Source organism: Aspergillus ibericus (genome assembly GCF_003184845.1).
Source record: "Aspergillus ibericus CBS 121593 unplaced genomic scaffold BO80scaffold_49, whole genome shotgun sequence".
Classification (NCBI taxonomy): Eukaryota; Fungi; Ascomycota; class Eurotiomycetes; order Eurotiales; family Aspergillaceae; genus Aspergillus; species Aspergillus ibericus.
The window spans coordinates 176299-199050 of record NW_020292147.1 but is presented as its reverse complement, the minus strand read 5'-3'; the positions used below and the strand labels follow the sequence as shown (position 1 = coordinate 199050).

Sequence of the window (22752 nt, the reverse complement as noted above, 5' to 3'; positions counted from 1 at the left end):
CGCCAAGCCGGTTGCGCTTCATCGCTTCCTGTGTCCACGCAAGCCGCAACGTGGTGACTGACGGCCCCGTCCACGGTCGGACAGCTCTCCTTTGGAGTCTCACGGACTTTTGATGCCTGTTGATTCCTTTGTTTTTCGTGCCCTCGGTCTCTCGATTGCGGTCCCCCCCCCCGGCTCGTCGACTTCGGCTTCGTCTTCCTTCTGACGGCAAGCGGCCATCAGATCGCATCATCTTCACGACTCCTCGCTTTCCATGATTGACTTGGCGCATTCTCGCTGCTAGGCGGTCTATTGACAGGAGAAACGAGACTTCCGACTGGCATCATGTCCCAGAACCCCCAAGGCCCCAAGTCCAAATGGAAAGTGGGCTCTTTCCTGCAGCAGGCTGTTGCCGGTGTCGAGTCCAGACTCGACTTGATTTTAGCGGAGGAGGAGGGTCAGAAACAGCAGCAAGCCAAGGGTGTGGCTACGAAGCCCAGGCAATCTGAACAGACTGGCAGTATGAATATCCTTGATCAATTGGGTGGTTGCACCGTGTCGCATCGCTAACAGGTATCAGATATATCACGCAGTTCGTCGAATGCGCGGAAGAATGATCGTCTCCAGGAACGCCTGGCTCGTGCCATGGTCAAATCGAACACCGCTGGAAATACGTCCCAGCCTCCCAGCCATGCCTCCTCCCCCGTCAGCAGTCCGGTGCCCAGCATTGGCGGACGCTCGAGTATGGATATCGATGCCAGTCTGGATTCCCATAATGGGATCACCGGGAGGAATTCTCGGAACTCTAGCCAAGTCGATGGATACTCTGCTACTGAAGCCCCTCGGATGAGCCATGACTCAGGCGTCTCATCTCCAGATTCCAAGGACGACGCTGGATCGCAGATCGATGGTGCTGCTGTGCCGGAGACCAATACTACAGAAACTTCCGATATCATCAAGGACACTACACCGGATACTGAACCAACGGTCACCGAACCGGAGCAACCGCCTGCGCCGACAAATTCCCTACCGGTTACGGATACTCCTACGGACACACCCAGAACTTTCAGCGACCAAGAAAATACAATCGCGCAGTTGCAGGCAGAACACAAGGCTGCGGAATCTCAATGGCAGGAGGAGATGTACGGATATATCGAACGGATCGATGCTCTACAGTCCAAACTGAAATATCTAGCCAAGGAAGCTGCGGAGTCTGCCAAAAAGGCTGCAACCACAGCGGACCCAGGGAGTACTGAGAAGCAACTTCGAGAAAAGGACGAGAAGATCGCCCTGTTGCTTGAGGAAGGACAGAGGCTGTCTAAGTCGGAAATGGACCACAGAACGGCGATCAAGAAGCTTAGGCAGCAGCTGATGGAGAATGCAAAGATTCAGACGGAAACCAAGAAGAAGACCGACGAGTTGGAACGGGATCTGGCCAATGCGGACGTCCGAGCTAAACGAGCAGAGGCGGCCGAGAAGAGAGCGACTGAAACGCTGTCCGCGCAGACGAAGGTGTCCCGGGACCTGGAAGCCGTGACGGCGGAGCGTAACGCTCTCAGTCAGACCGTGGAAGAATTGAAAGGGCAACTCGCCAGAGCTGTCTCTAGGGCCGAGGCTGCGGAAGCCAAAGCTCAGTCTGAGGCATTAGAGCAGGAGAAGCGCCGCGCTACCCAGTTGGAGGAGGATCTGACTAGCGCCAAGATCGAGCGTGAGATTAGTGAAGAGAAGCTGAGGCGAGAGATCAGCGATCTGACTGGGGCAGTCGAGCAAGAAAAGGAGAGGGCCCGTATGTTGGAGATCGAGCTCAAAGGGGAACAGTCGGCGCTGGAAAGCAAGATGGAGTCTCTGCGGTCCAGGGCAGAAGAGGCGTCTTCCGGGGTTACCGGCGATGCGCAGGCAAAACTTCTACGTCAGATCGAGACCCTCCAGACACAGTATGCTGTCGCCAGTGAGAATTGGCAAACCTTGGAGGGCTCACTTCTTGCGCGGTTGGCGAACGTTGAGAAGGAGCGCGATGAGGTCGCACGGCGAGAGGGCGAGATGCGCCGGAAGATCCGTGAAGTGGTAAGACGTCCTGACGTTACTAAATGGAACTCGGTGGGCTGACTACGACACAGAACCTCAAAGCAAAAAGACTCGAAGAAGACCTTGAGAGTGCCAAGGAAGCCGAGCAGGACCTCGAGGACAAACTGGAAGAACGCATGCAGGAATTGCAGAAGACCGAACAGAAGCTTAAGAAAGCGGCGGATGACCTGGTTATGGCCCAGAAGGATCTTGTCGAACAGAAGAAAGTGCTCGATACGACATGGGCGCAGAAACTCGAGGACGAGCGAGCGAAATGGCGCGAGCAGTCTATTACTCCCGCGTCCTTCCTGCAGCAGCCTCGTACCCAGTCCCCCGTCGCATACAGCCGGAGACCGAGTGCTTTGGAGCCAGTGTCTCTATCCGACTACCGGCCCACGAGCCGTCGTTCCTCGACGCTACCAACCTCGCCAGACATTGGCACTCCCCCTCGCCAGAACTCGTTCCCTACGTCGACGCACTTAATGCTCTCCCCACCACCAACCAATGGTTCCTCCCACCCAGCAGTTCCGGAGACTCCCTCGATTACCTTCGAGCCGGACGAGTACTTCAGCCGCTCCGGCACCCCGTCTGCTTATGGCGGAGCGGCGACGCAGCATTCTCGCGGGATCAACGACATCATCTCCGAGTCCACTGTCGGGGCGGGGCCGTCCGTGCAGCTGGTTGAGCGCATGAGCGCTACAGTCCGCCGCCTCGAGAGCGAACGCGCAGCATCGAAGGACGAACTCGCACGGATCACCACACAGCGCGACGAAGCCCGTCAGCAAGTCGTCGACTTAATGCGAGAAACAGAAGAGAAAAGATCCTCCGATGCTCGTGTACAGGACCTTGAGAAGCGGCTCGAGGAGCTCGACCAGAGGTATCAGACGACGCTCGAGATGCTGGGCGAGAAGAGCGAGCAGGTAGAAGAGCTACAGGCCGATATTGCCGACCTCAAGAAGATATACCGGGAACTGGTCGATAGCACCATGAAATGAGTTGCCTCTGCACGGTAGACTTGTTATGGATTGTAAATAGACTTGGTCGGGCTAGAGTCCGATTTAGACGATGTGATGTGAGACATGCCTTTCAAGAGTAATGTCATGAATCCGTTAATTACTAGAACAGATACTGAAATAATCATGCATTAACCTGGGTGACTGGGTATCCTTCACATTCTCCATCCTTGCTATCCAACACAAGTCCCACTGCACCTGTTGCAACTTATAAATCGATCCCCTCCCTCTCAGCCGTCTGCAGAATATAGCTCCGCACCTACCCTTGTCAGCACTCAACTCCAAACCCCAGACACCAAAAGAAGACAACGAAAAAACCAACCTTATTATCCGGCGCCATATCAATAGCCAAAATTCCATTCACATCCCGCTTATCAGCCTCCGCACCCGCCTTAAGCAATGTAATCGCTGCATCACCGTGCCCCTCCGACACCGCATGATGTAAAGCCGTCAACCCATCCATATCTGTCGCATTCACCGGACTTTTCCCATCTTCCAGGAGGACCTTGATGATGGGCGTAGAGCCAATCGCCGCAGCACGGTGCAGAGGAAGTTGTCCGCGCTTGTCCTTTACTCTGGCGCTGCATTTGTTGGCGATGAGGGTGCGCACGGTGGAGAGATTAGCTTTGGAGGTTGCGAAGTGGAGGGCGTTCTGCCATATAAATATTAGATGAGATGGATCGTAGCTTATGGTAGGGGGGGTTGTATACCTGACCCGAGACACTCTTCGTGCTTACGTCTGCGCCTTTCTTGAGAAGGAGGTCGATGATGGGATCGCCTTCGGCGTTTTTCAAGCTCGCTGCGATCATGAGTGGTGTCCAGCCGGAGCCGTCCTGTATAGAGTTAACGAGGGTTTCCAGAGTGGCCGAGGAGAAGGTGCGTGCATGGCAAGGAAGATGACGAACCTCGACATCCGGATCAAAGTACTTGTTGGATATCAATAGCTCCACAATCGGGAGACGGTTGTAGGCTACCGCCCAGTGGATGGGGAGTCGCTCATCATCGTCTTTGACGTTGGCGAGCTTGGGGTTTGCCTAGTTTTCATTAGCGACCAGGATCGAGCAACTGAGGTTGTACAGAGCTCTGATGACGATGCGGGGCTCCGGAGTACGCACGCTGAGGAGTGATTCGGCGGTTGGAGCTGGAAGCTGTTTGTTAATGACCGGTAAAATGTATGATGAAGGGTATACGCACTTTTCCCTTCCCGGGCAGCCTCATGAAGAGGAAACTTGGCTTCTTGCGTGCGATCCATGGTGAGCGTGGCAGAATTGCATGTTATCGATTGCGCATCTAATCGGGATTGATTGGCGGAGGGGTCGAGACCTGGTCTCGACACCTGATGATGGCCCTACTGCCTCAGGCAGTAACAAGCTCGCCGCCCGCCGAAAATCACATCGAGCTTCCTGGCGCTGCTTCCATCTTCGCCTTCCCTTCCAGCTCTCTCCAATTCCACCCCACGTCGCCTATTCTCCGTCATTCTGGTACATGGGATAACTCCGCATGAAATAGACCGTCGCTTTTGACTAAAGAATCATCGCACCCCTGCGCCTGGGGCTCAGGACGCGCCATCGACACGTCTCCGCAACCAGCTCAATCACCTACCGAGTGTCGCAATATCCCCGCCCACCACCATGGACGTCATCCCCTCTACAACCCCCGATGAAGCGGTGCGCCTGTCCGCAAAGCGGACGGCCGAACTCTTCGGCTCCGACTACCTCATGGTCACCCCCTCCGCCGGCAATGGGTCCATCGGTCTCTCCTACCGGCGCAAAGCAGAGTACGCCGACGTGACAGAACTCCCCCCAGCGCTCGCCGAAAAGCAAGCCAAGGCCGCGGCCGCTGGACGCGCCAAACGCCCAAAGATTCAACCGCAGACCCAAGCCGGCGCCGCGGACGGCAGCGGCGCGTCTATGGCCCTGGTCAAGAAAGCCCCCGGCCTGGGAGCCGCTGGTGTCGGCGGTGAGAACGCACCCAAGAGTCTGATCCAGCGTCCCTCGGCGACAAAACAGCAGAGACCCGACTGGCACCCACCATGGAAGCTCATGCGAGTCATCTCCGGCCACCTGGGTTGGGTGCGCAGTTTGGCCGTCGAGCCGAACAACGAGTGGTTTGCCAGTGGTGCGGGCGACCGAACCATCAAGATCTGGAATCTGGCCACCGGAGCCCTCCGTCTCACTCTTACGGGTCACATTTCGACCGTCCGCGGCCTGGCCGTGTCCCCCCGACATCCCTACCTCTTCTCCTGCGGCGAGGACAAAATGGTCAAGTGCTGGGATCTGGAAACCAACAAGGTCATCCGTCACTACCACGGTCACCTCAGCGGCGTGTACACCCTCGACCTGCACCCTCGTCTCGACCTCCTCGTCACAGGTGGTCGCGACGGCGTCGCCCGTGTCTGGGACATGCGAACCCGCAGCAATGTCCACGTCCTCAGCGGCCACAAGGGCACCGTCGCCGACGTGAAGTGCCAGGAAGCCGATCCCCAGATCATCTCCGGTTCCCTAGACGCCACCGTCCGCCTCTGGGATCTCGCGGCCGGAAAATCCATGGGCGTGCTCACCCACCACAAGAAGGGCGTGCGAGCCCTCACCACGCACCCGCGCGAATTCACCTTCGCCTCCGCCAGCACCGGCTCAATCAAGCAATGGAAGTGCCCTGAAGGCGACTTCATGCAGAACTTCGACGGCCAAAACGCCATCATCAACACCCTCTCCGCCAACGAAGACAACGTCCTCTTCTCCGGCGGCGACAACGGCTCCATGTGTTTCTGGGACTGGAAAACCGGCTACCAATTCCAAAGCATCGAATCCACCGCCCAGCCCGGTTCCCTCGAAGCCGAAGCAGGTATCATGGCTTCGACCTTCGATCGCACCGGCCTACGTCTCATCACCGGTGAAGCAGACAAGACTATCAAGATCTGGAAACCCGATGATGAAGCAACGGAGGAATCTCACCCTGTTACGTGGGCCCCCACTTTGGGGAGACAGAGGTATTAGGTAGTTTTGTTTGCTACGCTACTTACTGCTACTGATACTGTTGATTATCCATCATACTCACTTCGAAGTAACATTGAATACCCCGACATCAATTCTCTTTTTTTTTTCCCTTCTTTGTTTGAATCCGAGACCTTGGGGGAAGGAGCTCAGATATATCTTATCCTGTTAGCATTGATGTTATGCTATGCTATGCTTTGCACTTTGGAGTTCAGCGTTAGTGATACATTATGATATATTAGTTTAGTTCAGTTATTGGGGGTTTGTTTGGGCTCATAAAAGGAGTGAATGAATGTATCATATAATTCTTACTAGGGCTTGAATGTGTTTCGTATTCGTAATTATTGATTGGTGGGTGCACATCTAACTGTAGTATGATCGTAGAATTGGTCTGGGGCTGTGTCTATTCCATTAATGCATTTAATTGGGTATCATTGTGGTTGTACAGATTCTATCTAGGTGTGTGTATATGGTAGCCAGATGATCATTGATCCATGCCCAGTCCTAGACCCTTTGCTTCCTCGTCTTCGCGAAAAGCGATCTTGACATCTTCTGTAGCGATACGTAGTCGTACTTTACCGCTACGTTCGCCGCGGTGCGGAATCGCGGCGCTCCCTAGTGGTCCCTTGGCGCCGGCTCCGTATTCCAGGGCGAGGACGCCCGAGCTTGTCAGTTCCATGGCGGCGTAGCCTAGGGCTCGCACGCGAGCGCTGTTGCCTCCGGCTAGGAGGAAGTCTTTAATTCCGGATCCTGCTGCTCCGGCGACGGCGACGGCTGCGTCTGCGATTCGCTTGGCTTCGTCGATGACGTCGCCGAATGTTGATTCGGAGATACCGGTGCGGCGGACGCGGGCTAGCATGGCGGCGAGGAAGAGCTTGGCGGCGAGGGGTAGGCATCGGAGGGATTGTTGTAGTGGCGTTGATGTGGCTTCGTGAATGGCCTGTTTGATGGTCGCGATGGTGACTCGGCCAACGCTTTGTGGTTTCGCCGGCGGTTTCTTTTGAGGGGATAGTTGGGATGATTGTTTGAGAGCCCTTTCCCTGCGGGCAGGCGTCTTGGTCGGAGTGGGGGGTAGGGAGTCGGTGTCGTCTGCGTCAAGTTTATCTGCGTCCAGGGCTTTGGCTGCTGCCTCGCTGTCTTGTTCTGCGATTTCGACAGCGCGCCGGCAAATGTCCAAGGCACGTCGGGCGTCACCACTCACGGCTGCCACCTTGCGACTGGCGAATTGAATGGCATCCGCGTCGACGATGTTGCCTGGTACGTTGGCTAAGCGGGTGCTGATGATTTCCATCAGATCGGTGTGCTTGTATCCGGGGAAAGTGATACGGGTGAGACCCAGACGACTGGAGATTTTGTTGCTGAGCGTACGTTCTGGGAGATCCATGGTGTTCGCGACAGCCAAGACAATAAGACGCGAGTGACGAAGGGCGGGCCAGTTGAAGAAGTTGTACATCACCGACTGGTTTTTCGTGACTAGCTGATCGAGTTCGTCCATCAGGACGACGCAGGACACTCGTCTTGGGGACGGATGTGAGAACTCTCGTTCAAGAAGGTCGAGAGCATGTGCGGACGATACTCGGTCGCCCTTAAGCGCTTCCCAGAGCAGCGAGTAAGATTGGTGGGGATCAGTGACCTTCATGCCGTTGATCTCGACGAATATGAAGTCATCCATCTCCTCCGCCAGCACAGCCGAGTTCAGTTGTGCAACGACCTCGCGGACCGTGGCCGTCTTTCCTGTGCCCGGCGTTCCTGATATATAGATGCAGGCCCCCGTTCCTTCCATGATAGCGGCGCTGAGATGACTGTAGACTGTCTCGAACTCTGTTTTCCGGCATGGAAGCGACGTAGGCACAGTAGAAACGTGCAGCAGGGTGCGCGCCTGGCGGTATGGAGAGGCGAAATGAGAGGGTGAGAGAACACGAGTGCCAAGGGGTGTGAATTCGAGTGGTTTTTTGACAACAATTCTGTTGGGATGCGTTAGCCCAGGTGTGTTAGCCAGGCTTGTCTTGCTTACCTCTTATGCGACGGGGTGGTAAAGCTCTTTTGACGCCGAGATTGAGGGGTAGCATTTGTAGCCACTTTCTGCCTCTTCCTCGGAGTGGCAGGGACAAAGTCATCTTCGTCTTTACTGTCAACGTACTATTAGAGGTTAGCACCGTGTGTTCAAATGGTCGAGAACATGACGCACGTCGTTGTCGGCTTGCTTGCGCTTCGTGGCTGCTTTCAACCCATCCTTGACCATGGTGATGAGATCAAAGATCCGATCCTCATGGTAGACATCCTCCCATATGAACTCGTCTGTGTACCTTCCCTGCACCTGGTTCACACCCCTCCGACACACAATGCACTTGTTGAATTCCGCTAGAGCTTCCTTTCCCTTCGGGGGATTACCACCGGGATACTTGGCGTAGAATGCATCCTTCGACATAACGGTAGCTTTGCCATTGATCGACGTAAGGGGATTGACGTTGAAATCCGCCGTCAGGTATTGCTCGTTGGGTAAGGCGTCGGCTCGTCGTTTGTTCCTTGTCGACATGAACTCATCTGGAGAAGCAAACCACATGATGTTGGCCGACTTGAGGACTTCGCCTTCAGCATCCTCATCGTCCTCTTCCACAAACTCTGTGATAATCCCAATCCAATCCTTTCCCGACTCGGGGGATTTTAAAAGCACAACCTGGCCCAAGGCGCATTCGAACGAGCCCATGCGAGCTCCGATGATCGTTCGGCGGCGTTTGGTAGTGGAGCGGGGAGTGCGTCTCCGGCTCGATTTCGGAGTATCTTGGAGGCCATCTGCAGCTGTCTGCTCGTAATTCTCATCGTCTCGGTCATAGATCCATTCCCACGGGTGGTCTTCCTCGCCGAGTTCGTCGTCGGAGTCGTCTCGGACCAGGCCTCCCTTGGTCATCCATAGCTGAGCACGCTTGCGAACATTAGCCTTGCGGGATTGCGACCTGTCTGTCTCGTCGGCAGAGTCCGAAGCCATTGTCCTGCAAAGCCCAGTGGGAGGGGAAGTTGGCAATAACGGCAGTGCTTGCTGACTTGGTCGCCTTGATTGATTGGAACAATAATAGATGTTGGACCGGCGACGGAAAAGACACAAAAGGGAAAGGGGCGCCCGCTCGCGCGTTGTCCGCTTTAGGTAACGGGTAATTTCCCTGGCCAATCACATCGGGCCTCGTCCGGTAGCTGTTGTATGGCAAACGGGGAACTTTCGCTGGTGGTACTATACACACTCTATGCACTCTACAGCACTCGGACTGACCAACGGATTGAGTTTCGTGGTGAAACGGCTCAAAGTCTCTTGTGCGGGATATAGCCCCTGGCTGCAGTTGATTCAGGCTTAGATTGATTGTAGATATGCTGCTCATTCAACGCTAGAAACCAATCCATAGCTTCCTATCAATCCTTCGAAACTCTTGCACTTGCTTACCCCAGCTATCCACTCACTGACACAGGATAAGCCAGTAACCATTCAGGTATATTTCCGGTCTTATGCCTTCACTTCAAGTTGTAATGAGTGACAACGGAAGAGTTAATCATCTACATCTCCACAAATGGCCTGCTCCTATTTGACAGGTCCCAGTCATGAATGCATCGATCCGGGGAGGCTGTCATTAAACACCAATACCGATGGCTTTGATTCGTCTGAATCTGGTATTCAATCGGGACAGTCCGATACCTGGAGTCTTTCACTGGGGAGGTGGTGAGTGGTTTCTCAGGCAATGGCCGCAGTCCAACGCTCTTCTCCTTTGAACCTTCCCCTCATTCACCCAATCCCCATCCCGCTCCTCTTCTTTTCTTCTCTTCTTAACTCCCACCTCATCTACCTTCCTGCTCAACTTTCTTTCCTCCCACACGACTCCCACTTTTTCATAAGCCCTAGTCCCTGTTCAATCTTTCTCATCAGACCATTCCAAGGGATCAGTAAATCATCATCTCACAGTGATACGATGGTCACAAACATGCGGATGGAGTAAGTCCTCAAGCCCTCCCTGGTACAAACTACTGACGGTTGATAGCTTTGAGTCGTCTGGAGCTCAAGGTAAGTCTTTTCCCTAGGCATCTTCGTCTACTGATGCACAATGTTCCTGTGGAATTACTAACTCCCGTGTTTCTAGAATGGAAACTACCTGGATATGGGAAGCTGGGTGCCAAATCCACGCCAGCAAAAGCTGATACCAGACTTCCTCAATCTCGAGAGTCAGCTCCCAAGAACCTCTCTCAAAACCAGCCTTTGAGACAAGCGATCCCTAGTGCCCCAGCAAACAGAGGAACCACCCCCAGCACTCCAAATCAATTCAGAGGCACCACACGGCTGCTTAGAGCACGTGGAACCTTTCGTGGTAAAATTGGTTACTCGCATACGGCCTCTCCTCAGCCGAATCTTTTCAAGGACTCTCCTGCAAAGTCCAAATGGAGAAGCGGACTTGAGCCTACAGGTGAGACCAAACCCGTGCCTCTTCCTTCCAAAGCTCACCCTGCGACACAATACAGATCTTATAAACCTACCCGCACCTTTTGGAACGTTCAAGAATGAGTATGTATCCTTTTAACCGCTATTGATTGGGGATTCGCTAAAGTAACAGCAGATTCTCCGGCGTCGCAAGGTCTGACGCTTCAATCAGAAAGCCCCCGGCGCTGCAAGGCCGTCACGAAGTCTTTGACGAGATTTGTCGACGAACCGGGGCTTTTATGAAACCACCTTCGTATAGCGATACTGTAGGCTCTCTATTCTATCCTAAGAAACGTGCTAACAGGAATAGGTCATTCACCTATGGGGCGAGCCGTCGCAGGTTTCAGCGGCGAAGGATATCATTCAGAGCATAGTCTCAAAGTGCAATCACTCACAGAAGAAGAAGATAGAGTGGAGCAAGATCAAGGCACACATGGTTAATAAGGAGGTTGGAATTGAACTCATGGAGAGACAAGATGCCGCGTGCCAGGCACTGCGTAAGGCGCCCGATTCCTTCTCAGCATTCCCGGAGCAGGTGAGTAGAAAAGGCTTGCCTGTGCAAATATTGAGGCTCCTCACTCATGGGATATTGGCAGATGCTTTTTCTATGGCCCAAGGATGGACCTTCACTTCATGATTCTCTCGGTCCGCAGCTCGAGGCTCTTGACTACATACGGGCCAAGTTCAACTGCTACGTATTCGTCCCAAAGGATCTGCCAGATCACATTTGTGCCTTAGGGCATGACCTGGAAGTTATGAAACAAATCGTCCGTCTCCTCAGGACGAAGTGGACCGAGATCGTTGCAAACTCGAGTATGAAAACGAAGCTCTACATTGTTGAGCCGCCAAGTGCTATGAAGACTAAGATCATCGTTAAGAAGGATACGCGCTTCGCAAAGGCGCTACTCCGTGGAACTTCACTCAAAGGCCCCGAGGTGGAGGGGTGGCAGAATCTCGCGAATTTAATTGAGTCGAAGAATAATGCCCGCATTCTGAGCGCGGTTGAGAGATGTCTCAAGGGTGTGGTTGCCATACGTGGACACCTGCGTATGCGTGTGAATCTCGGTTCGTTCGTGCTTGATGAGTACCGCGTCCCAGCAGACGATAAATTGGTCTACGGCTTCGAAGAGTTTCGAGAGATGCTATTGCATGAGCAGACAAAGGGACGCCTGGTTCCAGGGTAGGTCGAGTTTGTCCCCTTATAGTGACGCCGCTAATGTTCTTAACCCTACAGCTTGAAAGTTCATAAAGACGAACTCCTTGCTAAATGCTACAAGGCTATCACACTGCTACAGCCGTGTAACAACACTTCTGCGTCGCTGAAAGACGCTGAGCCTGCTTTCTCGGTGAATTTTGAGTTTCTGGGTGTCAACAACTCCATGCTTCGACTGGAGGCAGAGTTCGCTAGAAGTCCTGGTGCGACTGACTACGAGATCACCCAACGGAGATGGCTGAAGCCCCGTCAGAGTGGCCAATCCAACGACAAACGTCCACCGCTGCAGGTAGGCGTTATTGACTTTGAAAGGTAAGTCGGGTCCAAGCCACTTACTGTATGCCTCTAACCCGACTCGCATAGGTCGGACTGGCAGCTCGAAGTAAAGTCCCTAGAGTTCTACGAAACTTCATCTATCGATGCTGCCTTGCGGGAATTTTCACATACGATCAAGTTCCGAAGGACTCCTCACATGGACGATATCTCGGCCACACCGGAAAGGAAGGTGACGTTTTCTGCGTCGGCGCCTGTGGCCAGATTCATCGAGAAATCCGCCGTTCGTTATCGGCTCAAGGGCACAAACTACATCCTAGAGATCGCCCGCTACGATGAATACTGCCGCGCCAACTTGCCAGCAGTCCCGGGTCTGCTTGCCACCTACATGGGGCCATTTACTCCGGTGCCCAATACCTCTTGGGGGGCGTCCTTGTTCGACCCTCATTGGGATAACCTCTTGGGTGAGCATGCCAACCTGCCCATTGGGCAGTCGGCAAAGTATCACCCAAACACGAACACATTCTTCCCACCCCGGGGGGGCTCGGGTGACGGGGAGAAGTGCCGAGGGTTTTGGGAGTTCGCCACCATGGTGAAGCAAGTGGCGGAGCTGATGGGTCCTGGACGGGCCCTGCCAGGAGACAAGGCTCCGGCCGGGCCGTCGTTGGAAGGCAAGCGAACAAGCCAGGGCTCGTCCAGCGACTCATCGCCGGTGATCGGCACAACCGATCTCGGTGGGCTCCTGAACGCAGACCTCGGGACCCTGTTCTAGGGCCGGGGCTACGGGGTGCTCTTTCTTTATTTCAAGTTTGTTCTTTCAGCTCCAAATTGCCAGCTTGATTCGGTCTCCAGATTGTGGTTGTTCAGGCCAGTTCATGTGTTTTGAAAGCCAGATGCAGAGTAGTCTTAATGATGAATCTGGGCGAGGGCCTGCCCTTTGTGACCTGCGGTCAGCCCTAGATTAGACAAGTCGATTTCAAAGTTTGTCACAATGGGTATGCATCAGCTTCCATCGTATCGCATTTGACTATGTTTCCATTGGAATGACCACGCGGTGTCCCGCTTTGCGTCTCAAATTTTCTCAACCAGCACCTGCGGAAGCGGTAGCAGAAGACGCGCCTTCCGCCAACAACTTCTGTCTCAGAGCTAGCAGATAGTTAGTTACCAGTCGAATAGAAACCGTAATCATTCCCAGTACTCACCATCTTCAAAGAGCCTCTGTTGGCCACTCTTAGCCTGGACGATCTTCTCCAGTTCGGTGAGATTGGTCTCCAGACTCTTGACCTTATCCTCGTAGAACTCGATAGCCTTGGGCGCAGTCTGTTCCAAAGACCCCGTTAGCATTCCATCCTTTCATCAAGCAAAATCCAACCAATCAAAAGCTCAGAAAAGAGAACCAGATCTCCTCACCTTCTCCACATAGAATCCCGTTCCCACATCAACAAGCACCTTCTCCCGATCCGCTAGCTTTCCACGAACATATAGGGAGCTGGTCAACGGCACCAGAATATCCTCCTTCCCATCGGTGCCCTTTTGCGCGGACCCGATGACACCCTCGTTGATGGACCGCACGCAGTCTTTGAATTTCAGCTGGGCGGCGCGCAGTTTGGCGTGCGAGGTGGTCAAGTGTTCGAGTTCGGAGGAGAGGCGGGTTTGGAGAGCGCGGAGTTGAGGGACGGAGAGGGAGTTGATGTTGACTGTGGTGTGTCAATGGGGGGTTGGGGCAGATGTTTCTAGCCCTGTGGCTGAGGGTTTCGTTGCTGGAACGTACCTGAGCCCGGAGGGGGGTCGGATGCGGGGGTATTCGGGGGAGGCATTTTGGGACTGGATCGGATTGGATTAGTATATGGAAGGGGTAGGGGGTTATTGAATTGGTGATGACAGGAGGAGGGATTGTGGTGGGGTATGAGGGTTATTTGGACTTACCTTGTTGACTGGGGATGGAAATGGAGATGGAGATGGAGATGCGGTAGGCTTTGAGCTTTGAGGCCGCGCTGGACTAACGATGGTGGGGATGGAGGAGGGGCATAATTTATGCGTGGGTTAGTCAGCGGGGATTACATTTCCGAAAGGGGTTAGGAACTAGTGCAATGGGTCAGAGGATTCTTGAAACTTCATCAGTTTTAAACATGTTTAATAGTACTAAGTGTTAGCTTATAATATCCTTATTCCTAATCAGTAGCTCCGACAGCTAGTCAGTTACGTGTAGGGCTTATGAGCGGAGCTTTTGTTGACCCCTTCGGAGTTATATTCCCAAAACAATAGGAATTCGCTGGAGTCCACTAATAGACGATTCCTAGGTAGATGTTGACTTGCCAGCTGTATCTGGCGTGTATCTGTATGCGCATTTGTACTATCTTACTCACTTCTACATACATCTTCTATTATAAAAGAGCAAACCTTTCCTCGTACACCTGTGACCTGTCAAGAGACCCCCACATCATATACCTTTCACACTCTATCTGCAAACTCAATATAAGATCGAAAATAATGTTCCAAGCAATGCCTGTGAAATCATTTCCCTTCCAGTCTAATAAACAAACCCTACTCACGGCCCTTGACACGGATACTCTCTCAAATAATCATCAACTCTTCTCTCAACACAATAAAAATCGTTCGACACAAAGCCCCGAATATTCTTGCCTTGATTATCCTTAAGAAATGCCGTATACCAAGAAACGCCTTTGCCATCGGTGCTGGTTTCGAGAGTGATTGATAACCCCTGTTCGCGGATCTTGGCGGCTGCTTCGCTGCAGAAGCTAAACCGGAAGAGATTTCTGGGCATCTTGGGTTATTTGCTTGAGGTTTTGCGAGATGGGATGTTGGTGGGTTGGATAGTGGAGTGGGGTGATAAAAGTCTGTTTTTCGAGTGATGAAGGGGGATCTATATTAGGTCTGGCTCTGGATTAGATGTATGATAGGTAGCAAATATGAAGGGTAGAGGTAGCTAAAGTCGAGTATCGGCATCTTCCCGGACAAATTTGGATACTCGCTTATCGAGCGATAGTAGTTGAAGTTATGAAAATTGACTAGTTGAGGGAGAGAAATGTTAAACTGACCTAAAGGATGCGGACAATGCCTTACTTCTTTTGGATCTAGCTGCGTTGTTGTCTCTTTATCCTACATGCGAGTTTGGCAGCCTTTCCCCTCCTATCATCTGGAATAAATCCAGATCGTGGAAGCAATCATGATCATAATAGCCGCCTTTATCATCATTTGGGGTTGCATGTCGTATATGCCTTTAATTGATGGTCATAATGTCGGAGAGTACCGGTTGAATCGCGGAAGATACATCCCGCTTGAAAGACACTGAAAGAACTGAGCATATCTATTTCTCGTATGCACACTGGTAGGCTATTTCCTACAGTATCACTCATCTGAACGGTATATACCGATCTTGTACTACTTCACTCATGAGACTAGGCTGTGCCTATCTAATGGGATATTCTCCTGTACTACACACTTTCTCATCCGTGCCGGGACTATATATTGAGGACTACAAAAGCGGACCGCTGCCCAGCTGTTTTTTTTTGGATCAATGAACTGCCTCAGTGCCACCTTTCCAGCATCAACTGTTTTCCAATGGCAAGTCTCACATTAACAACATTATCGAGGCAAATATCCGACAGTATAGCGTCTATCCATGATCCGAGTAGTCATGCTTAATTTTATGTCACTTTTACTTTTTATGACTTTTAGCTTGGTTAGGTACATGTCTTTCAAAGCAGTATCCATGCTCGTGTAGGTTCCTAACAATGTCTCTCGCTTGCGAACTCAGATTGCTTGCAGCGGTAATCTTGATAAAAGTCCTCGTCGTAGTATAATACTTATAGGCAAAATCCAATCTAGCAACGCAACACCCCGATCTATCCTCTACCATCCGTTCCACTGCACACAACATGATATCCCCAACCCATCCCCTTCCCCCCCCAAACAACCAGATATAAATAACCCCATCGTTCCACAACATAGTAACACCCACATCCCCACCACCATCCCATCCCTATCATATCCACCAACCATCTACCCCATCTACATATCTACATCTCCCAAGAATCACCAGCAACACAATGGACAAAGAACCCATCGAATACACCCTGACCTCGCGCGCCGAAACCAAAGCGACCAAAAACCACCTCCAGATCCAATTCTACCGCTGTGAGCCGTACGGGCGCGAGATCTACGTCGCCGAAGTCACGAATGCCCGGAACCAGAAAGTGTTGCGACATGAGGCGCCGACGTTCCATCAGACCCAGCGACGGTTGAATGAGTATTTGGCGCGGTATGGGGTCAATCATGGGATTAGTGCGCGGTTGGTGTATTGGGCGACGTGTCAGGGGGGGTTGGTGGGGAGGTAGGGAGGAGGGAAGGGGTTGGTTGGGGGAGTAAGTTATATAGATGTAATGAATGGATTTGGTATTGTTTGCTGTGGGTGTTGTGGTTCTTTGTAGAGGTTGTATGGTTGTACTAGGGGTTTGAGTTGTAGGTTGTTGAGTGGTGTGGTGGGTACTGTTGTTTGGTAGGGATAATCAGGGGGGAAATCTGTATGGAGAGGTGTATGTCTGAGGTTGCAAGGTGATGCAGGCATGGGAGTACTAGCTCATGGAGATGTTGATGTTGTAATGCAGACGATATATCGGGATTGAATTGGAAGTGAAGCGATACGCGTTCTAAAACATACACCTCCTTTGGATTTTGCCTTTTTTCTTATAGGATAATGCTGAAATCCCGACTATAGAAACCTGCATTGAGGCAAATCGACCTTGTAGCTTATGATCTATGGTTTGGCTCACATTGATGTAAGTTCCTGCCAGAAATCACATTTAGAAAAGATGGAGTATGTATATTCCTAATTCTCTATCAAACATCCCTTGGCAGGCACCAGCGGGCCTCCATGCAAAGAGCTTGCACGATATTCACAGGTGCTGCACGATATTCACAGGTGCTGCACGATATTCACAGGTGCTGCACGATATTCACAGGTGCTGCACGATATTCACAGGTGCTGCTCGATATTCACAGGTGCTGCTCAATGTCTGTGACCAGATCAGCGCTGATTTGCAGCCCTTGCTCGTGTCGATCGAGGAAAAGCTTCAGCACTTCTTTGCCACTTCCCTTGTTCCTGACGGCTGCTGTGACTGCCCTCCGCGTAATCGTGATATTCGGTCCCAGCTGGGCAAGAAGAAATTCTATTACTCGCACACCACTGCCCCAATTTCCTGCTGCCGCGGCCACTAGGACCTCAGGGGTCGTTGGAAGGTCCCCTGGCACTTGGTTGAGAAGGAGTTTCATCACCTGCTCCCCACTCTTCCAATTTCGTGCTGCAGCTATCAGGGCTCCGCAAGTAATTGGGATGATTGATGCACATTCCTGTAAGAGAAGCATCAATACCTGCTCACCATTATCCCAGCTCCCGGCTGCTGCCACCACAGCTTCAGGAGGTATACGGATTTGCTGACCGCAGGTCTGGATCAAAAGCTCCATCACTTGCTTGCCGCTTCCCCAGTTTCCAGCCGCGGCCGCTATCACCTCATTCGTAATAGGGACGCTGTGAGCATACTTGGCCAGTAGTAGTCTCAAGACCTCTTCCCCACTCGCCCAGTTCCCGGCTGCTGCTACCACCACTCGTGGAGTCAGAACTCCCGAACTGATCCGGCCCAGAAGCAGCTCTATGACTTGTTCACCATTCCCCCAATTTCCCGCAGCGGTCACGACAACCTCAGGGGTGATTTTAAGTGCTTTGTCGTGCTCGAGGAGAAGCTCCATAACGCTCTTCCCACACCCCTTATTTCCGGCTGCCGCTATCACCACCTCTCGGGGGATTGAGATATGCTGTTGCTTTGGATGGCCAAGAAGAACCTTCATCAGCTGGGCACCACTTCCCCAGTTCTCGGCTGCGGCTACCAGGATAGCACGAGTGACTATGATGTCCTGATTCCAGTTCAGGAGAAGTCCCATTACCTTCCCCCTATCCCAGTTCCGTGCGGCAGCGACCACCACTTCTGGGGTGATCAAGTTCTTCAGCTCAGATAAGTCCAGTGGCCTAAATCTCTTTTTCAGGCAGAGCAGCACCCGCTCGCCCGTCTTCCTATTCGCTGCTGCTGCCATCAATACTTCCGAGTTGATTGTGATCTTCTCAGTTTTGTTGCAGAGGAGTTCTATAAGTTGTTCTCCCCCGTCCCAATTTCCTGCGGCTGCCACCAGCACTTCGGTAGTGACTGGAACCTGCCGTCCGCATCTTGTGAACAGCCGACGCATTACCTGCTCGCCGCTTTTGCCATTCCGTGCGGCTGCCATGGAGACTTCTAGGCTAACTTCAAATTGCTCTGGCCGTCGGTCGAGAAGCGTATCGATAACCCCCACATGGCTTCTGGAACAGGCTGTCTGCATCGCCATGTCGTAATCTCCAAAGCGAAGATCTTCTTCTTCTAGCAATTTTCTTACTACTCGCGACAGCCCAAGGTAGCTTGCCAAGACCAACCCACTCTGTGGTCGTTCATGTAGATGATGGTGTTGGCAATATGCCAATAACCAGTCCCTTCCCTGCTTACCCGTTGCTTTGCATAGCTTTCCTGCAAAGCTCGTGAGAGTATCGGTACTTGCTCCAGGATATCGGTAGTGCGACTCCCAGTATACTGCAGAGTAACGAATAAAGGACAGCAGTCGGTCCTCGTCGGTGCTGCTTTTAAGGAGTAGAGTCTTGGTACATGTTTCCGCTAGTGCTCGCTCCGCTATTTCCACAGAAATTGAATTCTTCCAGCTCCGCGGTCTGCGTAGGATAGCGGAAGCGAGGCAATCGTAGGCAATCGAGGCCCATTTCCATAACATATAAGGTTCGGGCGAACGGGCCGTCTTTAGAAGGAAGTCTCGGGCTGTTTGGTGAATGAAATGGACTTTCCCGGAAGAGATTGTCATGAAGAATCCGCAACAAGCTAAAAGCCGTGTCCTGAAAGCCCTCTCGGAATTCTCCGTCTCCTCCGCGTCCCAAGGCTCATCGGAAGCAAAGTTGCACCGGAGTTCGACTGCGATGTTTGCTTCCTGCCAAGTCAAAGGCCTCCGGGCTGCTATAAGGATGTGCATGAGTCGCCTAGCATAGGCTACATCATTCACTTCCGACAGCATCTTGGCGTAGACTAAATCGAGGGATCTGGGAAAGGTACGAGCCAGATTCAACCATGCCTTCTTAGTCAACTGCTGGTTTTCTTTCCTCTGCAGTTCTTTTAGAACGAGGTCCACCCAAAGATATGTGGCATCTCCGTTCTTTCGTTGCAAGTCACTGATCAGCGCTGATACCTCGGATGGTGTCAGATCCCGGAAGGCAGCAACTTCTGGCACTCGCTTCTGAATGACGCGGCTGATTTCTTCCCGAATCCTCTCTTTGTTATTTGCGTCATTGTCTTTGACGACACTGAACTCCGGGGGGTTATCCGGCTTGTCAATCAGCATGGCTAGCTTGCCAAACGGGCGACTCGTGAGGAAAAACTTTATCCTGGATGCCGAAAGCGTCGAGGAGGGACAATTCTTGATCAAATACTCCAGGAGTTCCTCGCCGTCTTCACAATTATCGAGAGCGTCCAAAACACAGATTACCTGCTTCCTGGAAGATTGCAATATCTTCATGAGCAAGTCCCAAAAGGGTTGGATATCCTCATTGAGGTTGTCTCCGTCAACCACCATGTTCTCCAATGAGGCTCGAGCAATATCACGGTTCTTCGATAACACCTGATGTATGAGGGCACCGAAGGCCATGGTTGAGCTTCTTTGAATGCCCACGTTACTCTCGAAAAAGAAATAACAGACGAGGGCGTTCTCTCGCTCTTGAACCCTTTGGAAATCGTCGACCATGGCCCTTGCCAACACCGATTTCCCACATCCCGGATCTGCAACCACGAGAAATATCCCGCAAGGCTGGCGGATCCATTGTTCGTACTTGCTGCATTTCTTGACCCATTCGCATGTGCCTTCGATGGGGGTAGGGATGCGGTGTTTAGATTCGGTATAGTCCAGCCCGTCGCGCTTGAACTTGCGTATGATTTCGTCAATGCTGGTGGTGGCTGTAATCAGGATCAGAGACCTCGCACTAATCCAGGTCCTACTTAGATACATCGACCGACACTGCAGAGCATCACAGACCTGCAAAGTTATTGATGTTGATGTTCCCACCGGCTTGATTGCCGACGGATGCGTAGTTATTCGTCTGTGGGTACGGCATCCTCCATCTGAGGCCCCAATCACCGGTCGATGAAGGGATATCAAGGGTGGCTAGGCCTCACTAGTGGATGTTGTTGAAGCGTTGAAGTGTTAGAGGAGCTCAGCGCATGGGTAGTGATACCCGGAAACGCACTCGTATACTGTACTTTCATTACGCGAATCCGACAAGGCTGCGCGACGCAGCGTTAGCGCCTCAGCTGTGTACGCCTGCACGGTAGGAGGATTATGCGCCCGGTTTACGTGTTGAACCGCGATTCGCAGACAGCGAACTAGGCCGACTCGCTTGCTAGTTACTCCGTAGCTGCAGATCGCTCCTTCGGGCGCACCGTCAGTGGCTTATCCGTCACACGCCCAGGGCCCCAGGCATCTCTTGGTGGGGGCAGACAAGTCGCATATGCCTGCCGACATCCCCTTGAAAAATGCCTTGGATCCCTCGAACCTGGCAGAGTGGCTAGTACCAAAACATCCAGCCTCTTACCCTGCGATATGTCCAACTACGGGGTCTCGACATGGTATACAGGGGAGAAGCCTGAGGTCGAGTAAGAGTTGTCGCTTCCCCTCGATTTGTTGACACTGACCCTTGGAAGCATTGTGTTCGTCCATGGCTTACGAGGCCATCGAGAGAAGACCTGGACCAAGGATGGCCATTTGTGGCCGAAGGAGTACCTCCCGACAGACATCGAAAACTGCCGACTCATGAGTTTCGGATACGATTCCAATGTCATTCACTCCAGCCAGGCTGAGATTACCCAAGGAAGCCTTACTAGCGATGCTCGTTGCCTCTGTGCCCTCCTCAAGGATGAGAGATCCACCCCAGAGAGCGTAAGACCGACAGGGCCACCGTGCAGCAGCAAGAATGTAGTCGATAATCTGATCCATTGCTCTTAGGAAACCCGTCCCCTCATCTTCGTGGCTCACAGCCTAGGCGGTCTCGTCTGTGCGGAAGCAGTCATTCTTGGTGATCGGAACGTAGCTGGGGATAGTGTGAACGCCATTGCTCGCTACATCAAGGGTATTATCTTTCTGGGTACTCCGTTTGCAGGATCCCACCTGGCAAAATGGGGCAACTTTGTTCGGGCAATATTCAATGTGGTCAAGAAGACGGACCAAAAGACGTTAAAGACACTGGTAGAAGATTCTAACGACCTCAAGCATCTAGGAGTCGCATTTCCTGAGGTGATACGCAAGCGAAATGAGACACCGGAGAAGGTCAAAGTGACATTTTTCTACGAAACGCTCGATACGTTTGGGGTCCGGGTATGCAGGTCCGAAAACCAGCCAGTGCTGCTGCAGTGCTGAATTCTTCCCAGGTCGTTGAAGAGAGCTCTTCTGCCTATGTTGGCGTTGGAGAAGTGCTTCCTATCCGAGCAAACCATCTTGACATCTGCAAGTTTGCATCTCCTGAGGAGGATGGTTACAAACTGGTGAAAGCCAAGTTATTGGAGATCATTCATGCTCGAGACACACGGGACAGCCCAGAGGTAATCCCATACCCATGGCTGGTAACAATCCACCAGTTCCAATGAAGCTGACGAGACATACGTAGCCTCGATCCAATACTATCAACAACTACGGCAATAAAGTTCTCAACCAAGCAATGCGGGATATCAATATCACCAGCCAGACCAATACCTTTTAGTATATCTTTACCAATCCGACTGTGACCATGTCAAGTGTATGGCAGAAATGGGAGACAATTCTGCATGAATTCTGCGGCTGCCATACGTTCAGCACACGAGCGATGCTTGCTCACTAGTCCTTCAGCAATGGCGATTACTGTGGGTTGGCAGGCAAAGCGCCAGTATCCATCGCATCTTGCATCGCTTGCTACATAGTAGTCACCGATGATCGGTTTCTTGAAGGCGACCCGGAATAATACCAACACCGCCACGCGGACAATTACCACGAAGTATCGGACGATATGTCCGGGAAACAGTGTCCGCAAGTCTCACCGATGTCCAATAACGTGCTCCCGCTGAGGTCTGCCTCAGACTGCCCAAGCATCATACAGAGACCTACGTGAGATGACACTACCCCCATCAGAAAAGACCCAGACACAGAAGGCCCGGAAAACAATTACATACGTACGGAGTACTCCATATCCGCGGAATCTCCCATCGAAACACTATCAAGATAGTAGTTCCATCCAAGTTTTATACTCAAGCCCACTGATTCGACTTCTAGACATCTAAAATACAGAATACAGGGCATGTGATGCTCTTGTCTGTCTTATGATATAGTTTGCATTCTCCTAGGTAACCATAAACGAAGAAAGAGATGATGAGCAAGCCCAATCAACAATCAACAACACAAAGGAGCAATATAGCAAGGTAGCAAACTCCCTGAAAACCCAGCCCATCAGCCTCGAGCCTCCCCCAACAAACAACCAACCCACCGCATCATCACGTCGCACTAGGTCTCGCCTAAACATCAACATGAGCACCATCACCATCAGCAACAAGCTCTCTAGCCATGCACATTCCCATGACCTACCCTCGACATAAAGGCGCGCCACTTTGGAATGGGCTCTATCAACTTCCATTAGAAAAG

At 52.2% G+C, this 22752-nt stretch overlaps 9 protein-coding genes across 9 annotated transcripts; 4 read left to right on the top strand and 5 right to left on the bottom strand.

Moving 5' to 3' along the window:
- Positions 1-56: 56 nt before the first annotated feature.
- On the top strand, positions 57-3178 carry BO80DRAFT_468134 (M protein repeat protein). Its single transcript, XM_025722908.1, has 3 exons — positions 57-499; positions 560-2043; positions 2097-3178. The coding sequence occupies exons 1-3, from the start codon at positions 325-327 to the stop codon at positions 3036-3038; spliced, it is 2601 nt and encodes an 866-aa protein (XP_025571402.1). The 5' UTR covers positions 57-324; the 3' UTR covers positions 3039-3178.
- Positions 3061-4337, bottom strand: BO80DRAFT_415595 (ankyrin repeat domain-containing protein). The gene is made up of 6 exons (XM_025718145.1): positions 4251-4337; positions 4172-4197; positions 3962-4090; positions 3767-3889; positions 3379-3708; positions 3061-3315 (listed from the first exon to the last, which is right to left on the bottom strand). The coding sequence occupies exons 1-6, from the start codon at positions 4306-4308 to the stop codon at positions 3265-3267; spliced, it is 717 nt and encodes a 238-aa protein (XP_025571401.1). The 5' UTR covers positions 4309-4337; the 3' UTR covers positions 3061-3264.
- A 154-nt stretch (positions 4338-4491) lies between these two features.
- On the top strand, positions 4492-6361 carry BO80DRAFT_428585 (WD40 repeat domain-containing protein). Its single transcript, XM_025720285.1, has one exon. The coding sequence runs from the start codon at positions 4688-4690 to the stop codon at positions 6050-6052; it is 1365 nt and encodes a 454-aa protein (XP_025571400.1). The 5' UTR covers positions 4492-4687; the 3' UTR covers positions 6053-6361.
- Positions 6362-6454: 93 nt separating this feature from the next.
- BO80DRAFT_505026 (origin recognition complex subunit 1) lies at positions 6455-9103 on the bottom strand. Its single transcript, XM_025724456.1, has 3 exons — positions 8238-9103; positions 8064-8188; positions 6455-8013 (listed from the first exon to the last, which is right to left on the bottom strand). Exons 1-3 carry the CDS (start codon positions 9033-9035, stop codon positions 6534-6536), a joined length of 2403 nt encoding a protein of 800 aa, XP_025571399.1. The 5' UTR covers positions 9036-9103; the 3' UTR covers positions 6455-6533.
- Positions 9104-9793: 690 nt separating this feature from the next.
- On the top strand, positions 9794-12956 carry BO80DRAFT_201559 (uncharacterized protein). The gene is made up of 9 exons (XM_025714214.1): positions 9794-10025; positions 10072-10094; positions 10171-10491; positions 10547-10589; positions 10642-10771; positions 10816-11040; positions 11102-11685; positions 11740-12030; positions 12082-12956. The coding sequence occupies exons 1-9, from the start codon at positions 10003-10005 to the stop codon at positions 12761-12763; spliced, it is 2322 nt and encodes a 773-aa protein (XP_025571398.1). The 5' UTR covers positions 9794-10002; the 3' UTR covers positions 12764-12956.
- A 116-nt stretch (positions 12957-13072) lies between these two features.
- On the bottom strand, positions 13073-13808 carry BO80DRAFT_365000 (prefoldin subunit 5; the record flags this gene model as incomplete). Its single annotated transcript, XM_025716179.1, has 4 exons — positions 13073-13137; positions 13194-13311; positions 13402-13688; positions 13763-13808. 4 exons carry the CDS (start codon positions 13806-13808, stop codon positions 13073-13075), a joined length of 516 nt encoding a protein of 171 aa, XP_025571397.1.
- A 3199-nt stretch (positions 13809-17007) lies between these two features.
- Positions 17008-18381, bottom strand: BO80DRAFT_364906 (uncharacterized protein; the record flags this gene model as incomplete). Its single annotated transcript, XM_025716172.1, has 1 exon — positions 17008-18381. The coding sequence occupies one exon, from the start codon at positions 18379-18381 to the stop codon at positions 17008-17010; it is 1374 nt and encodes a 457-aa protein (XP_025571396.1).
- A 465-nt stretch (positions 18382-18846) lies between these two features.
- Positions 18847-20097, bottom strand: BO80DRAFT_364972 (uncharacterized protein; the record flags this gene model as incomplete). Its single annotated transcript, XM_025716175.1, has 1 exon — positions 18847-20097. A coding segment is annotated over one exon (1251 nt), but the record flags the coding sequence as incomplete, so codon positions are not given.
- Positions 20098-20688: 591 nt separating this feature from the next.
- Positions 20689-21841, top strand: BO80DRAFT_448750 (uncharacterized protein; the record flags this gene model as incomplete). The annotated part of the gene is made up of 5 exons (XM_025721698.1): positions 20689-20741; positions 20790-21024; positions 21091-21459; positions 21513-21683; positions 21749-21841. The coding sequence occupies 5 exons, from the start codon at positions 20689-20691 to the stop codon at positions 21839-21841; spliced, it is 921 nt and encodes a 306-aa protein (XP_025571394.1).
- Positions 21842-22752: the final 911 nt, after the last annotated feature.

What these genes read in the sequence shown, in the direction of transcription:
- BO80DRAFT_428585 (XM_025720285.1), top strand. Translation starts at nt 4,688, where the DNA reads ATGGACGTCATCCCCTCTACAACCCCCGATGAAGCGGTGCGCCTGTCC.
- BO80DRAFT_201559 (XM_025714214.1), top strand. Translation starts at nt 10,003, where the DNA reads ATGGTCACAAACATGCGGATGGA. An exon ending in AAGCGGACTTGAGCCTACAG is followed by an intron (nt 10,492 to 10,546) that starts GTGAGACCAAAC and finishes GACACAATACAG; the next exon opens with ATCTTATAAACCTACCCGCA. An exon ending in AAGGGACGCCTGGTTCCAGG is followed by an intron (nt 11,686 to 11,739) that starts GTAGGTCGAGTT and finishes TTAACCCTACAG; the next exon opens with CTTGAAAGTTCATAAAGACG.
- BO80DRAFT_415595 (XM_025718145.1), bottom strand. Translation starts at nt 4,308, where the DNA reads ATGGATCGCACGCAAGAAGCCAAGTTTCCTCTTCATGAGGCTGCCCGG. An exon ending in GGCTGCCCGGGAAGGGAAAA is followed by an intron (nt 4,198 to 4,250) that starts GTGCGTATACCC and finishes AACAGCTTCCAG; the next exon opens with CTCCAACCGCCGAATCACTC. An exon ending in ATATGGCGCCGGATAATAAG is followed by an intron (nt 3,316 to 3,378) that starts GTTGGTTTTTTC and finishes TGACAAGGGTAG; the next exon opens with GTGCGGAGCTATATTCTGCA.
- BO80DRAFT_505026 (XM_025724456.1), bottom strand. Translation starts at nt 9,035, where the DNA reads ATGGCTTCGGACTCTGCCGACGAGACAGACAGGTCGCAATCCCGCAAG. An exon ending in GCAAGCAAGCCGACAACGAC is followed by an intron (nt 8,189 to 8,237) that starts GTGCGTCATGTT and finishes AACCTCTAATAG; the next exon opens with TACGTTGACAGTAAAGACGA. An exon ending in ACCACCCCGTCGCATAAGAG is followed by an intron (nt 8,014 to 8,063) that starts GTAAGCAAGACA and finishes GCATCCCAACAG; the next exon opens with AATTGTTGTCAAAAAACCAC.
- BO80DRAFT_468134 (XM_025722908.1), top strand. Translation starts at nt 325, where the DNA reads ATGTCCCAGAACCCCCAAGGCCCCAAGTCCAAATGGAAAGTGGGCTCT. An exon ending in GCAATCTGAACAGACTGGCA is followed by an intron (nt 500 to 559) that starts GTATGAATATCC and finishes AACAGGTATCAG; the next exon opens with ATATATCACGCAGTTCGTCG. An exon ending in GCCGGAAGATCCGTGAAGTG is followed by an intron (nt 2,044 to 2,096) that starts GTAAGACGTCCT and finishes ACTACGACACAG; the next exon opens with AACCTCAAAGCAAAAAGACT.